At 40.1% G+C, this 16367-nt stretch overlaps 1 protein-coding gene and 1 long non-coding RNA gene across 6 annotated transcripts in view; one reads left to right on the top strand and one right to left on the bottom strand.

Moving 5' to 3' along the window:
* Nucleotides 1–16367, bottom strand: part of ZDHHC14 (zDHHC palmitoyltransferase 14) — a 67350-nt gene that overhangs the window by 11152 nt on the left and 39831 nt on the right. For all 5 annotated transcript variants that reach the window (XR_014154464.1, XM_081854358.1, XM_081854357.1 and 2 more), the window contains exons 4-8: nucleotides 14643–14780; nucleotides 10282–10330; nucleotides 7882–7984; nucleotides 5686–5795; nucleotides 3799–3901 (exon numbers count right to left, since the gene is read on the bottom strand). Coding sequence is in view for 4 of the 5 variants with exons in the window: in XM_081854358.1 (XP_081710484.1) it covers nucleotides 3799–3901; nucleotides 5686–5795; nucleotides 7882–7984; nucleotides 10282–10330; nucleotides 14643–14780 (503 nt within the window). In the remaining variant the exon portion in view is untranslated. The remainder of the gene's footprint in view (nucleotides 1–3798; nucleotides 3902–5685; nucleotides 5796–7881; nucleotides 7985–10281; nucleotides 10331–14642; nucleotides 14781–16367) is intronic.
* LOC309337675 lies at nucleotides 12898–14120 on the top strand. The gene is made up of 2 exons (XR_014154470.1): nucleotides 12898–13098; nucleotides 13975–14120. It is a non-coding gene; the product is annotated as an uncharacterized lncRNA (long non-coding RNA).

Raw genomic sequence — 16367 nt, 5'->3', positions numbered from 1 at the left:
AAAGTATAGTAATAAAGAGATTTTGCTTTTTGAGGCCATTATAGAGAAAAAGCATAAACTAGATGGATCAGAAAGATTTCAGTTGTCTTTTACTTTCAGATTTCACACCAGCAAGTTCTTTTGAATTAAGAACTATGGTACATGGATTGCCTGATTTACTGCGAAAAGGCTAGAGCTAAAAATATTTATCAGAGGGGAGAGGTGTTTAAAAGTGCTGCTATGGAGTTTACCATTTGAGCTCATCTTCTTACAAATCTTTATGATCACAAGATGACAAAAAAGCAAATGGCACAACAAATTCACAGAATCACAACAGACCTGGATACCAAGAACAATGACAAAAAGGCATGAAAAATCAGTCTGCAGAGATTTAAATAACGTATAGATCATGGGAACATAGAGTTGGCAGGGACCCTGAGGATCATCTAGTCCAACCCCCTGCAATGCAGGAATATACAGCTGTCCCATATGGGGATCAAACCTGCAACCTTGGTGTTATCAGCACCATGCTCTAACCAACTGAGCTATCCAGGCTCTAACTTTTAGAATGTAGCCTGGGATACTTATAGGAGAAAAAATCTGAAGGAATGCTATAAAACTTTACATCATATGTCATCACTAGGAGAGTTGTTTGGTGGGAGCACAACTGAATATCTGCACCTAGTTTTAGGAATATTAACAAAATGGATTGCAAACTCTATGTATCAGTGTTAAAATAAAAATTGACAACTCTGAATGAGTCCATCATGATTTAAATCAAAAAGAAGAAAAGATAAATTAATTTAAAATCACTGCTATAAATCAAGTTCCCTATTTAGAAATAATCCCCAGCATGGCCACTAACTGGTTGTATAACTATTGGGTTATATCTGATGCTACGTGATTGGAAGCCTGCTTGCATGATAGGTCTTCCACTTCCTCTGCTCCTCCCCTTTGGGTATACTCCAGAACAGGCCTTTGGTTGGGGGACCCTCCAGAGCAGATTGGATACTGCAAGGCGAAGAAGGGAAAGGGAGGGGTCCCATTCTGCTTACAGAAGTCCATGCCACTTAAAAAGAAGATACTGTTCACCTGCATGTTGCCCATATTCGTTTGCAACTAACTGAGAGGAAGTGGGTGAGCCTGGTGATATACAGAATGGCAGCTCTTAAATCCTAGTGTGTGTGATGGCGTGCTTGTCAATAGTTTCAATGGCAAGCCCATGGTGTGTGTGAAGGGGAGACACATAGAACTGTCTTACTGTGTCATTATAATGCGTAATCTCATAAACTAGGTAAGCTGCCACTAATTCAAATCTGTTTGACAGGTGATCATGGTTGACTGTGAAGAGATCCTAAGTGTCAGCTTTAACATGTTTGCGTTTAATTCAGATTTCATTATAACTAGGCTGTTTTTATGAAAAAAGAGAGAAACTATAATTGACTTTTTAAAAAATCTGGTATGTGTAATATTTTGCATCTTTTCATGGACATAAGTGTCTAAATTTTTTGACATGAATATAGTTGCCTTTTCTTCTAAATCTGGTGGAAGAAAAATCCTGATTGTGATTTTTGGTGATTTCGGTTGGCTTTTTTTTTATATCTCTTTTTAAGCATTTAAGTTTACAAATTTAATTTATGTGGAAAGATTGATAAACTCTGGAGACTCCCCAAAACATGAGACGACAGTTAGAATTAGTTTCTTTTTTTACATGCAGTATATACAGTATATGTGTGTGTGTGTGTGTGTGTGCGCGCGTGTGTGTGTGTGCATGCGTGTGTATGTGCATATATCTATATGCATTTACAAAAATTGCTCTCTAGCAAGGAAATTTATCACTTTTTCCAAAAGACCATGCTTCATCCTTTATCCCAATAAACACAATATCCTTTGTATTTAACTTTTCAGAGTAACTATGGCTAAAGAGCTAAATAGTTGAAACAGCAGCTGGTCAACATATGCTACATCAGACACACACATACTTTTTTCAGGGTTGATTTCATCTCCACGTAATGTGAAGATGCAGAAGTATGCAAGTGAAAGAAATGTCAAAGAGAATGTATGAGAAGAGGGAGTAGTTGCTACTTATTTCTGAACTTGGCCATTTGGCTGAGAGTCTTAAGTGGCACCTGATTACATTATCTAGTTGTGATACAGCCAAATTAAACCAGGGCCTGAAAGGAGAGGTGGCACAGCAGGCAGGGAAAGAATAGCAAGGAAGTTGTCCACAAAGCTAAACCAGGTAAGGAGTAGAGGAAAAAGTAAGGCTAGCTGTAGACCAGAAAGGAAGAATAATGGTGGGAAGGGAGCCTCCAGACCTGAGGGAGACTGTGAGCTAGGCAAGTGGCTCTGTACGTGGCCCTCCCTGTGTGCATGGGTATTTTCAGTTCATACACAGTGAACCATGATAGTGGCCTGAACACAGCATTTCTTAAAAACAGGAGCATGTGGGTTTGTTTCAAACTACCCTGTAAAGACCCAATGTAAAAATATAGGAAGAGAAACTGCCTTAAGGCAAAGAAACACTACAATAATTTGACAACTGAAAAACGTTTAAATATAACAATTTATTGGCAATCTCTTAGAGATATAGTTTTATCATCTCTGCCTACAAGCTGGCAAAGCTCTCCGAAGGCTACAGTAACCAGGGGACCCAGTGTTAAGAACTACTGGTGTAAACATAAGGCAAACAAATAATTCACCCCTTTCAGGCCACCCCACTTAAAGAAAATCTTCTGGAGTTGTTCTGAAAATTAAAGCAGCCAAGTGGAGACAAGGCTGCAATCCTATATCCATGGAACTGGAAATGTCACTCAAGTACACATATAAAGGATCACACTATGAATGACAATTCAAAATGCTATCAAATATACAACTGGCACTAGAAGTCGGTTAAATGTGCCTGATCTTTAAAATCTAAGAAACAGATATTGCTAACAAATATGAAAAAATGATGACTGAACCAATTCTTAATAAGTCCACTGATCATGTGTTTCTCATTTCTAAGAGAGTATCCACATAGCTATGAAAACTAACTTTGCTTCAGTTAAGTGCAAAAAATCTGAAATGCTTGGGATTGCTTTTATTTCTTTGTCTTGGAGACTGGGAAGAAATCCATGAAGCCAAAAATACAAAGGAATGTTGGCACTATTTCAGAACATACATGTTAGAAGAAGGTTACTCCAATGAGGACTTTTGGTTAAGAAAGTTTCCTTAGGCTGGGTTCTGCTCCTTGGCACATGGAGAAAAATGTACTGCTCTCAAGAAGACACAATGGAAGTAATTGGCACAATTTATAAAAACAAAAACATTATTTAGAAATTTGCAATAGTCAAGTACAGTGGCCACCTCTAAGTTCACAAGAAATTAAAAGACTTCTCTATAAATATTCTATTCATGCTGATATGACAAGTTTTGTAGAAACGTATCAGGCAGCAAGGATTTCTGCAACACAATCAACAACTTTTGGGAAAAAGGAATTTAAAAGCAACAAATATGATATTGAAGATCCAAGGTCCATCTAAGGCTAACAAAGACAGGCAAAACTTCAACCATACATGAAAACTTCTCTTGGCACTATATTTAACTGTCTGGAGGCAGGCAATCTTTTCCTTTTGTCCATTACACTACTTCCCCCCTTCCAAGTGCTTATGAAAATCTAGAAGTTTGTTGCAGTTTACTACAGTACAACAATGAAATATCCCCTAACAGAGAGTACCAGTAGCATCCAGTTAGTTTAGCGACTTGATTAGTTCACAGGAAACCTGAGAAGGAAAACATTCACAGGGCTCTTGATCAACATTATGGGATGGTTCCTACCATATTACTCTGAGACTGTGTGGCCCCATACATTGTAATGCCATTTGAGGGTGCTGCCGGCTGTGGAGTATCTGGCTGCATAAATCCTCTTCTGTCAATTAAGCTACAGAATAATAAAAAGTTTGTTACAAAAAATTCTGGTTAGATAATTTTGGTCCAGCTTTAAAAGGAAAAAAAGTTTCACCTTAAGAACAATGAACCATATGAGAATAGCTTCAGTACCTCTTTTAATGGAACAGTAAAATAGATTTATTTGTTCCCAAGAGTTTGGTAGCAAAAACGAAAGCTGCATTTCTGAGTTTTTGCAATATATTTGTAACTTGGAGAAACATAAAAAGAGGAAGGAAACTGGCTGCAATCCATAAGTCACTCTGGAACAGTTGGTCTGAAGTTTTCTCAAGGTTGCAATCCTATACTTGAGACTCATTTAACTCAATGGTGCTTATGTTAGAATAATGACTGGAACATTTAAAAAATGAAATAGAAACTCTAATCAAAGTTTACTATGGATGCATTCTACAGAATAACAAGGTTATTCAGTTTCTAGTGGGGAACTGCTTGTTAATTTAACAGAGTTGTATCATGAAATGGGAGAACCTACACAATTCTGTTACCACAGATCATTGCTGAAAAATTTAACCACACACTTAAAACTGTTAATTACCGTATTTCTCGCTCTATAACACGCACCCGACCATAACACGCAAGTAGTTTTTAGAGGAGGAAAATCCGTAGGCATGCCACCCGTAGGCATTCCCTCCATAACACGCACAGACATTTCCCCTTACTTTCTAGGAGGAAAAAAGTGAGTGTTATGGTGCAAAAAATACGGTATTTAAGATCTTCCTCAATGGCCTTCTCTGGATGCCCCAACAGAGGTTAGGTGACTGGTGACCAGGAATCAGGCCTTTTCTGCACTGATGTCTCATATTTTGAAGCCTTTCCCCAGAGCTGCTCACTTTGTGTCCATTTTACTAACTTCAGGAACAGGTTTTGTTGGCACAGGCATTTTCTTCTTAATAGTCATCTTGGACTTTCAGTGCTCCTAATATTTTTTTAACTATGTTTGCAATAGTTTTACTCAGTTTTTGTTGAGTACTGGTCAGAATATTAACTTTATTGTAAACTGCCTTGTATATTTCTAATTGAAAAGGTAGTGTATACATTTAATTAGACAAATATTTTTTAAAATTCCTAGTATTGGTGCCTGGAAAAAACTTACCATAAGCAGTTAGAAGTGAAGAAGAACAAAAATAGTGTAAAATATCTGCAAGTTAAAACTTTGAACAATTTTGCCATCATTTACATAAAATAAGCATTATAAAATGTATGGGAAGTGGTAGATTTAACAGGAAGCAAGGATGTTATAACCTTTTGTTGCATATCCACACCATAACAGAGTAGCAGCAGCATTTTTCTCATTCTAAACATGCTCTTATTCTGAAATGTACTCCACTTTAAAGTGTGAAATACACTCGACAGATTTTTAATATATTTCCAATCAAAAAAACAATAAGTAATGTTTACAACATCAAGCTTTTAAACATATTGCTAGCAATTTTAAAATGCAATTGCTGAATCTGGAGAGAAGAGCAAATCAATTGTCGTGGATCATCAGAAGATCATAGCTAAGGTTCTTCCTTCCAAAAGTCTAGTTACTGCAAGCTCCACAAGTGATGAATGGGTGGTACACAACAGACTTATGTGGTACCAGTGTCCTATTAGCAGCAAACCATACAACATACATGACCACTACACTAGAGGACACAAATGTCACATTATATTATTATTAACTATGTGGTCTTGCAAGTTACATACAATTGACCCAATGAGCACTAAGGACCAAAAGGAAGAGAAGATACTGAACAATTGTATTTTACCCCTTACCTGGGAGAGATGGGCCCACAGAGTGCAGAACAACAGTTAGTGAAAATGTTGCCATAGCTGTATGGATTGAAGTTTTCTTTACCTCTTTTATTTGACCAAGATCCCTTGATCTGGTAAGAAAGGAATGTTAGTGCACCTTTTTGTAGCACTCTTCAATATACAAAGTGCTACGACTCTTCTGTACTCTCCTAAGGTAAACCAGGCTGACCCAACAGTACCCTACAACCTAAACCTACAACCAAACATGTCACTTTATTCACAATGTCTCACTGTTCCACATTCCCCTGTGAAACATACTGTCACATATACCCTCCAAGGGCAAAGGACTACTCTGTACCAGCTGTTTCTCCATTCCAGGATGTAACAGCTGGTTCCATCCTAATCACATCCTGGGATGTCACTGGTGACAGCTCCACTTTTTATTTCTATATTATTAATGTTTTAATATCATTCTTGAATCATATTCCCAGAGCTGCTTATAACAGGAATAAAGCAAATTAAATGTAAAAACCGAATAAACATAACTAAAAGAACAGTCTTATATTTTATAACAGGGAATTTTAGTATCTCAGTAAAGCAGGTATGGGGAGCCTGTGGTTATCCTGATGACTGCAATTTCCATTTTCCCCGACCACTGGCCATGCTGGCTGGGGCTGACAGGAGCTGGACACTAATAGCATCTGGAGGGCCACAGGTTCCCCATTTTCACATTCAAGTAACACTGTTTCTCACAAGTTTGCAACTTAAACTGGCAAGCTATGTGATTTACTCCCAGACAGCTCCAACGTGCTCTTTTCAAAACTGGAACCCTTCCCAACAAGCAGCTCCTGAACGAATCAGTCTATTTACTCCTAAAGCAGCAGTGACCAACTTACTTGGTTTGCGGCGGCTGGACACTGTCTTGCCAAGGAGTTGGGGGGCCATTTTCCAGTGGTGACATAATTCCCCCTCAGAGCAACTTGGTTGGGGAGGGTTCCGTTCCCCTGGCTAAGGATGCTGGAAGGAAGCATCCAAAGCAAAAGGAAAGAATGTTCCAGGGTAAGGCCTCAGCGGCATCCTCTTCTTTTCTTCTGAGAGGAATATCTGCTGGCTTGAAATGCTGTTTCAAGCACTGATGTTGGCCCAGACAGCATACTATTTCTCAAGAACTTGCTTGGAAAAGGCACTGCTGGGGCCAACAGCTATGTGCAAGGCATCATTTCTGATTCAGCTGGCAGTATTTCAATCCTCCCAGCACTCAGTGAAGAGATGCCTCAGAGATCTCTGCGTCACAAAAGAGCCTCTGGGGGATTTGAGCTCTGAGAAGGCTGAAATGCTGCCAGATTGGCTCAAAAGGGTCTCTGCAATGATGCAGAGGTCCCTGAGCTATCTAATTTATTAATTTTAAGGGTTTGTATCGAATCTCTCTAAGGCCTGAGGAGGCTTCCAACAATAATATGATTAAAAATAGAAATACCAAAACAATAACCCATTAAAAACACAGAACCTCTGTCTATGAACTTCATAGGCTTATAAGGGGAATGTCTTGTATACTCTCCAAAAGCTTATAAGAACAGAACTCAGGAAGGACTGAATCTGTATCCAAACTTCATATGCAGCTATTGCCCTTGCATGACCAACTGTTTCCTGTGCAAGTCCTTGGGAAGCAACACTGTCTGGGTCAATCCATCAAGGTCAGAGAACCAAAGTAGTGAAACAATTTAGAGAGCCAGAGTAGGACTGGGAACGCCCAGGTTCAAATCTGTATTTTGCTACAAAGCCCACTAAGTGACCTTGAGCCAGTCACTACTGACTAAGGGGATAAAACTGAGGGAGGGAATCTGGTATGCCACCCAGAGAACACAATCTTGGTCGTTAGGTTCCCACTTCATTATTCCAAAGTTTGGAACAGAGCTGCACAAGCAGGCTGAAGAAGGAAGCGTTCTCAATAAGCATTCTCTCCAGTCAAAAATATTGCTTTTACAGAACACTCATTAATGCATAATGACCTAAAGACCATGCTTATGAATAAGGAAGTGGAGATTTTTAACCACTAAATGAGATTTGGGCCCAAATGAAACATTAATGCCACCAGGGGGCTGTTCCCTACAGGGCATCAATGTGTCCAGTCCAGTGCTTTGTTTTAGCAGAAAGCACTGTCATGTGTGCTGTTTCCATGACAAACATAGTTACTAAATAAAGGTTAAAAACACTTACATCCTCATTTGTTGTTTGATTGGAGCTGATCAAATAAGTATGAAAACCTGAGAGCCCAACAATGGACCAAACGGAGAAGAAACATACCACAGCTTCCAGCACAGTAACTGAACGTCAAGGGAATAGTAACCGAGAAGTGAATGAATGTAAATGCTATTAGCAATTATGGCTAAATGGAAATTTCAGGCCATTAATATACTGCTCCAAATTGCCAATGCCTCAGATAGCCATAACTATCATGCTGAGTTTGTGAACATCCAGAAAATGTATATTTAGAAGAGGCAGAATGCTGTACTAGGTGGACCTTCGCTTGTTTCATCACGATTTTTAGTACACAGGTAGCTTTTAATCCCTACATTTTTGCACGTAGAAACCTAAACAAACATCCCTTATGTAGTTCAAAAGAGCCTAGGCTCACATGACACAACTGCACACACAAAAATTAGGACATAGTGAGAACAGAAGGCATCAGGAAATCACAAAATTTTGCCCAAGGCCTTGCTATGAGTTACTGGCAGTTTCAGAAATTCAACACAAATTCTAGCCTCAGAGTCATTACCACACCCCACCATTTCCACTCCTGCTTGAAGGGGCATCATCAAACACACTGTATTCATGGGATTTTTCCTACTAGATGCTTTCCTGATTTCCCCCCAACTGCCCAACCCTTAAATGCAAATTATGAATAAATAGCTAATTGTCATGGCTGAATAGTCCACAAATGTGGAATCAACTACCTTTTGATTTTAAAACAACTGAAAGGCTCTTTCATTTTCAGAGAACTGAAAAGCTTAATACATTATTAGAAGCTATTGTAATTCTTTTAACTGGAGGCTATTGTTGTGTTATTTATGAACATTGTGTTCAAACCTAAGTTCTTCCAACAGAGAGGTACTTGTGCATTAGCATTTCTACCCAATGAATACACAAGTAAGTGAACATAGTAGAAGTTATACCTGAAGATTTTTTTATTTTTAAAGTACCTGGGCTGCTATCTTCACTGCTTTTTGTGCATAACTCCCACTAAGTTAGTGACACTTAGATGTTCACAACTTTGTGCAGGACTGAAGTCATGGTATTTCCAAATGCGCTCTGTTTTGTATGCTAGTGAGTTAAGTTAGTGCTTTTTAGCTTGACTGTGCTCTTATAATTCTCTTCCACTTCTTGCTGCTGGTTGGAGCATTGGTCTCAATCTAGTTATGCTGTGATAAAACAAAGTTGTGTTTGAAGGCCTGACTATGTTTGTCTTCTCCTTGAACTGACACAACACACCCATTACTAAAAAACAGCATTCTGTGTGTCAACAGAATGCTGCTTGTTGGCTTCTTCCTGCACTCCCAGGTCTTCAAAATTGTATGATGGGAATTTATAATCTATGTACAATTTCTTTGTTGATCTCTGCTAGGATCAGCACTGTAGGTATAGGTTTGGGCAGTGGGGAGCAACAGTCAGGTAAAACATGCAACAGTAGTTCCAAATATTTGAAAGAGAGGCACAACTTGTTGTTATGTTCCTTCCTATTTTGTTTCTGGATTTGCTGCTACTTCTGTTGATAATGCTGGAAGTTCTCTTGAAGTAAACTGGGTAAATTATCACCCAATGCAAAATCATTCTGTCAGGAAGTTTAATTCTAAAAACATACATTCTCTTTTTATTACCGTATTTTTCATCCCATAGGGTGCACCGGCCCATAGAACGCACCTCGGGTTTTTTTTTGGGGGGGGGGGAATAAAGGAAAAAAAATTCCCCTTTATTTCCCCCCCAAAACCAGGTTGGGGAATCCAAACCAGATCGGGGAACAGCGGGATGGCAGCGCTCCGCCTTCCCGCTGTCCCCCGAACTTGTGGGCTGCAGGCTGCTGCCCGCAAGCCTGGAGAGCCCGCAGGAACTCCCGCCGGGCTTGCAAGGCTTACGGATAGCTTCCTGAAGCCTGGAGAGCGAGAGGGGTCGGTGCGCACCGACCCCTCTCGTTCTCCAGGCTTCAACAAAAGCCTGCATTCGCCCCATAGGACGCACACACATTTCCCCTTCATTTTTGGAGGGGAAAAAGTGCGTCCTATAGGGCGAAAAATACGGTACTTCTGATAAAATCACTTGCTTGCTCAAACTGTATAACTGCTTTGATAAAAAACAAAAACCATTTTCATATTCTAGTAATGAATGTTTAAAACTATATACACTACTAAGTGACATTTACAGTATAAAATAGGGGCTACCCAAATTGCTATGTGTAAATCCAGAGAGAGGGATTACTTGAAGTAAGTCTGAATTTCATATAACTGCATAACCCAAATGTTTGTCAAAGAGTAAACTACTCCAAATAAATCTAGATAGCAATGCTTTCAAAATTTATAGAATATTAACTAAGAGCATGCAAATGCACTCCAGTTGAAAGGATATCTTGCAGGACTGTCCTTGAGTGCATTTAAGAACCCTGTTTGTTGAGATCCTGTAGAAAGAATAAATGTAAATATTAAACAATAATATATACTGTCTACATAAAAACAAATCTCAAAATCCAATATACAGTTAGAGTTTCAAAGAACTACAACACAAATTTTGCTAAATTTAGCCTTGAAATTTTACTGAAACTGTTCAGCAAAAATGGAAGTTTTAAAACCAGAATTAACATATGCTGGATGTTTTCTCAATAGTAACACATTAATGTCTGCAGTCACCAGTTCTCCATAAATAAGTTTTCTGTTATCAATCTGTTCATTTCTATCCTATCATGGTTGAAAAACACTGCAAGATTATTTTTAAACATGAAAGGTATCCATAAATATACTTTCTCTCACACAAAAATGTTTCTGTTGGATCAGGAAATCCTGTAAATGCATCATAATATGACCCAAATTCCAAGCTGCTTACGGATTTCTCTGGATACAATTAGGAGACATGATGTAAGGAGCCAGCAATGGATACTTGCTTTAACTCATTAATTTGTTCAGCAAAAAAGAATGACAAGCAATTGTCAAATTAAGGTCCAGATCTATTTTTAACTGCTGACATTTAGGGACACAGAAAGCTGGGCACTGTTTTGACTCTGTGCTCTGGCAAGAAGTCCCAGCCACCTAACTGAACAACACAGGGCTTTCTAAGGCTACCTCCAGGAGGGAATATCTGTTGGACTGTCGGCCTCAAAAACAGCATTAGTTCATGTCAAAGGAGCTGGTGAAATGGACCTGTCTGCTATCCAATTCTTGCATTTCAAGTGCAATTGAAATTGGAATTTTTAAACATATATTTATGACAATCTCTTGTATACACTCCCTTAAAAATAATTTAACTGCTTTATTAGTTTTGTGTTATGTCTCTGCGTTAAATGGGGGAGGGGGAAAGACAAGAGTCTGTAAACACAAGCTAGTGGTTACAGGCAGAGGGAGGTATGGTAGTAGTGGGTAAGTAAGTGCTGGCTAGTTGAGAAGAAGAAGCCAGCATATAAGGTCTGTTCCACAATAGTGCCATCCTCATCCACAATAATATAACCTCAGGATTCCTTAACGTGTTGCTATTTAATGCATGATCCTTCCTCCTGGGCCGTGTTCAGAAAGTGGTGGTGGGGGATGAGTGTTCAGACCCCTGGGCCCTCACTTGTGGGGTGCCTCAGGGTTCCGTCCTCTCCCCCATGCTTTTTAACATCTATATGAAGCCGCTGGGAGAGATCATCAGGGGGTTTGGACTGGGTGTCCATCAATATGCAGATGATACCCAGCTCTACCTCTCTTTCAAATCAGAACCAGTGAAGGCGGTGAAGGTCCTGTGTGAGTGCCTGGAGGCGGTTGGAGGATGGATGGCGGCTAATGGATTGAGGTTGAATCCTGACAAGACAGAAGTACTGTTTTTGGGGGACAGGGGGCGGGCTGGTGTGGAGGACTCCCTGGTCCTGAATGGGGTAACTGTGCCCCTGAAGGACCAGGTGCGCAGCCTGGGAGTCATTTTGGACTCACAGCTGTCCATGGAGGCGCAGGTCAATGCTGTATCCAGGGCAGCTGTCTACCAACTCCACCTGGTACGCAGGCTGAGACCCTACCTGCCCGCGGACTGTCTCGCCAGAGTGGTGCATGCTCTAGTTATCTCCCGCTTGGACTACTGCAATGCGCTCTACGTGGGGCTACCTTTGAAGGTGACTCGGAAACTACAACTAATCCAGAATGCGGCAGCTAGACTGGTGACTGGGGGCAGCCGCCGAGACCACATAACACCGGTCTTGAAAGACCTACATTGGCTCCCAGTACGTTTCCGAGCACAATTCAAAGTGCTGGTGTTGACCTTTAAAGCCCTAAACGGCCTCGGCCCAGTATACCTGAAGGAGCGTCTCCACCCCCATCGTTCTGCCCGGACGCTGAGGTCCAGCGCCGAGGGCCTTCTGGCGGTTCCCTCATTACGAGAAGCAAAGCTACAGGGAACCAGGCAGAGGGCCTTCTCGGTAGTGGCGCCCGCCTTGTGGAACGCCCTCCCATCAGATGTCAAAGCGATAAATAACTACCTGACATTCAGAAGACATCTTAAGGCAGCCCTGTTCAGGGAAGTTTTTAATCTGTGATATTTTAGTGTATTTCTGGTTTTTATGGAAGCCGCCCAGAGTGGCTGGGGAAACCCAGCCAGATGGGCGGGGTACAAATAATAAATTATTATTATTATTATTATTATTATTATCAATTATCCATTATCTGGTCATGGAGACTCATCTAGTCTATCTCATCATCACTTGAAAGGGCACAAAAAGCCAGTCTCTCCTGGCTTTACACTTTACTCCATCTACCATGTTGCAGAAGAAACATTGCTGTGGTTTATAAAAACGATTGGCAAAAAAATATAGTTATGGTCAACAGGGATTCCATCTCCCTCCCAATGCTTACTATTAGGTTGGGTGCTGATTTGGGGTGTTTGTACTTGGTGTTGTATACTAGGGACATGGAGGGATTGTTGTTTGTGTACCAACCACCCTTCTAGCAAGCAGTCTTTCCACCTGAGCTGGCTGAGTTGAAACTGATTTTCTTAGGGGACCTCAACATTATTTCAGAATCAGTCTTATCAGAAGATATTCAGGACTTCATGGTTGCCATGATAACCATGGGGCTGTCACAATGTGTCATGGCCCAACCTATGTGGCAGGTCACAATGTAGATCTGGAGCTCTCAACTAGGCAGGAAGATGCTGGACTGGAAATGGAGCACAAAGGATCTTCTGTGCCACAGTTATACCCATGTCCTGGTAACTTGGAAGCTGGATTACTGCAATGTGCTTTACATGGGGCTGTCTTTGAAGACAGTTTGAAAATTGCAGCTAGTCCATAATGCTGTGGTTAGGCTGTGAACATGGACCAGGCAAAGAGATTTCATCTTGCCTGTGCTAAAGCAACTCCACTGCCTTCCATATTTTTTTGAGCTCAATTCAAAGTGCTGGTATTAATTTTAAAGCGCTACACAATTTAGGACCCAGACAACTGTTGGAGGCATCTCTCTTTATCAATCCACATAATCTGCAGCCTTTTTCCAGGTCCTCCTGCTATCTGAAGTGTGGCAGGTGGAAAATGGAGACACACTTTGCTTCCTTGCTTTTGGAAAGACATTGCCAGGAGGCCTATTTAGAGACCTTCTTGCTTCCATTTAGACAACAGGCAAAAACATTTCTGTTTTCACAGACTTAAAAAAACTGCTAATGTAAGCATTTAGAGTGGTTGATTTTATTGAATAGGCTGCTGCTACTTCAATTTTAATTTGCTGTATTAGTCTATGTGATTTATTATTAATTAATTTATTAAATTGTAAAACTGTGTTTCTTACTACTCTGTAGGTTGTCCTAGGAATACAAATCACCTGGCAATTTCATTACATATCTTTAGGTGGCAGGCAGAAACATACTTCTCCCAGGCCTTTGGCTAATTAAACAACCTGTGGCCTTCAAAACTTGTGGGTTTTTGTTTGTTTGTTTGTTTATTATGTATCTTTGTGTTTTTATACCGTAGACTGCCCTGTGATCTTCAGATGAATGGTGGTATATAAGTTTAATAATAAAATATGCAAATTAATAAATACAACAGGTTGTGAACGTTGACCAACTATTGGAAATTGTTCTGTTTGCCAATAGGGTTTTCCAGTCAGCAAGGCAGGCCACAAACCAAAGAACAGTCACAGACCAATGAAACCAATCTGCAGGAAAACTGAGAGCGGGCCAGAATGTTCCCTTTATATGAACTGTTCAGCAGTACAACAAATAAAGCTGAATAAAATGCATTTGCCTTAAGATTCTGAATTAAGAAGTAAGCTTAACAGTTGAAAGTCTTGTTAATGATCAAACTAGGTATACCATTTTGGGTATACAGTGGTGCCCCGCAAGACGAACGCCTCGCAAGACGGAAAACCCGCTAGATGAAAGGGTTTTCCGTTTTGGAGGCGCTTCGCAAAACGAATTTCCCTATGGGCTTGCTTCACAAGACGAAAATGTCTTGCGAGTTCCTGCGGGGTTTTCCCCCTTTTTTCCCCCTTTTCCTAAGCCGCTTATCAGCTGATCCGCTGATAAGCCGCTTATCAGCTGATCCGCTAAAAGCTGCTAAACCGCTAATAGCGCTAATCCGCTAAGCTGTCAATGGGCTTGCTTCGCAAGACGAAAAAACCGCTATATGAAGAGCCTCACGGAATGGATTAATTTCGTCTTGCGAGGCACCACTGTATTCTGAATGTCCAAAAGAGTAAAATGAAAAATAGAGTTTCAAGCAAATGGCTATATATGTAATCTGATTGTACTAGCATACTTACGATGGATGATGTGGGTGATAACGAATGCAAATATAAAGACTGTCAGAAAAGACAGAGATAAAATAAACATATAAAAAAATCTGTAGTTTCTTTTCCCCACACAGTTGCCTACCCAGGGACAATGATGATCAAACCGTTCTGAAAGAAAAGGCAGAAAAAGAATGGAACACAATTACAAAAACAACAACAATGGACCTGCTTGAGAAAATTGTTGTAGCCATGTTCAGGTGTCTACCTGAAGATGCAGTCAAGTAAAACTGGTGATGGGGAAGATGTGTGTGCAAGCCCCACCCCCAAGGTCACATGAACTGCTTTTAGATCTTCACATGACAACTACAGTAGGGAATTTAAAGTGTGTTCAACTGAACACACTCAAACTCTCTTCAAGAACAGAAACCCTTATTAGCCTGGGATCAATTGAACATGCTTTAAAACCTTCTAATGTCATTTGCACTAATCATACAATGATCTTAAGAGCTGTTGGCACACATATATGCCCCTGTCCCCAGTTTTTTTTATCATATGCTCATGTGAATGCTTGAATATAAATGACAAAAACATGACCAAAATTGGATGTTTAAATGCATATTTTTATCATAGTCCTTTGTCTTTAGTCTTACTATTTTTTTATAAATCTCTTTCAAAGTACAGTTAATTTACAAGCCATGAATAGAACAGGGAATTGAGGAGAAGGGAACAATTACATTTATCCCTATTCATTTAACACTTTTTTCTACAGGATAGCACAGTTAGTACAGCACGAGACCGTTAATTTCAGGGTTGTGAGTTTGAGTCCTACATTGGGCAAAAAGATTCCTGCATTTCAAAGGATTGGACTAGATTATCTTCATGGTCCCTTCCAACTCTACAATTCTATGATTCTGTCTCAGTCCAGGGAGTGTGAGAAGGTAGTGATTTGGAGGAGAACGTCATATGGACAAGAGAGAATGGAGGTACAGGAAGCTTACTATCAACATTAAATTTGATTATTTAATTTATATACTGCTTAATATATTAAAAATATCTCTAAGCAGTGTACAGAAAACTGAACAAAAGATAACTTAAACATAATATAACAAAAATACACAGTTAAATATAAAATTGTTGCATTAATCTTCTTCTTCTTTGGTGATCACTCGTGGCCGAGTAAGAATGTCTTCCATAAACACGGTTTTAACAATGAGTCCGTAAGTGACTGTGGAGGCCAATTCTGGATCCACACGTCCTTCCACAGTGGGGACATTGGTTTCCGGGCGGGAGTTGAACACCGTGTGGATTTGCCAAGCATGCCTTCGTCCTAGCACGTTTCTCCCTTGCATCCTGAGTTTGAGTGTCTTCAAAGCCCATGACACATTTGGTAAAGGCTGTTCTCCAACTGGAGCGCTCACAGGCCAGTGTTTCCCAGTTGTCAGTGTTTATACTACATTTTTTTAGATTTGCCTTGAGACAGTCTTTAAACCTCTTTTGTTGACCACCAGCATTATGCTTTCCGTTTTTAAGTTCAGAGTAGAGTAGTTGCTTTGGAAGACGATCATCCGGCATCCGCACAATATGACCAGTCCAACGAAGTTGATGTTGAAGCATCATTGATTCAACACTAATACAAGGTTACTAATATATATAAATCCATATCAATTCTTGTTCCATCTGACACACCCTCCTTCTCAGCCTCCAGGTTCTCACCCACGGTTCAGCAAAGTCTCAGCTCACCCACAAGTCTCAGAT

Source organism: Podarcis erhardii (assembly GCF_964252035.2).
Source record: "Podarcis erhardii genome assembly, chromosome: 3".
Classification (NCBI taxonomy): domain Eukaryota; kingdom Metazoa; phylum Chordata; class Lepidosauria; order Squamata; family Lacertidae; genus Podarcis; species Podarcis erhardii.
This window is presented reverse-complemented; position numbering and strand designations above follow the sequence as displayed.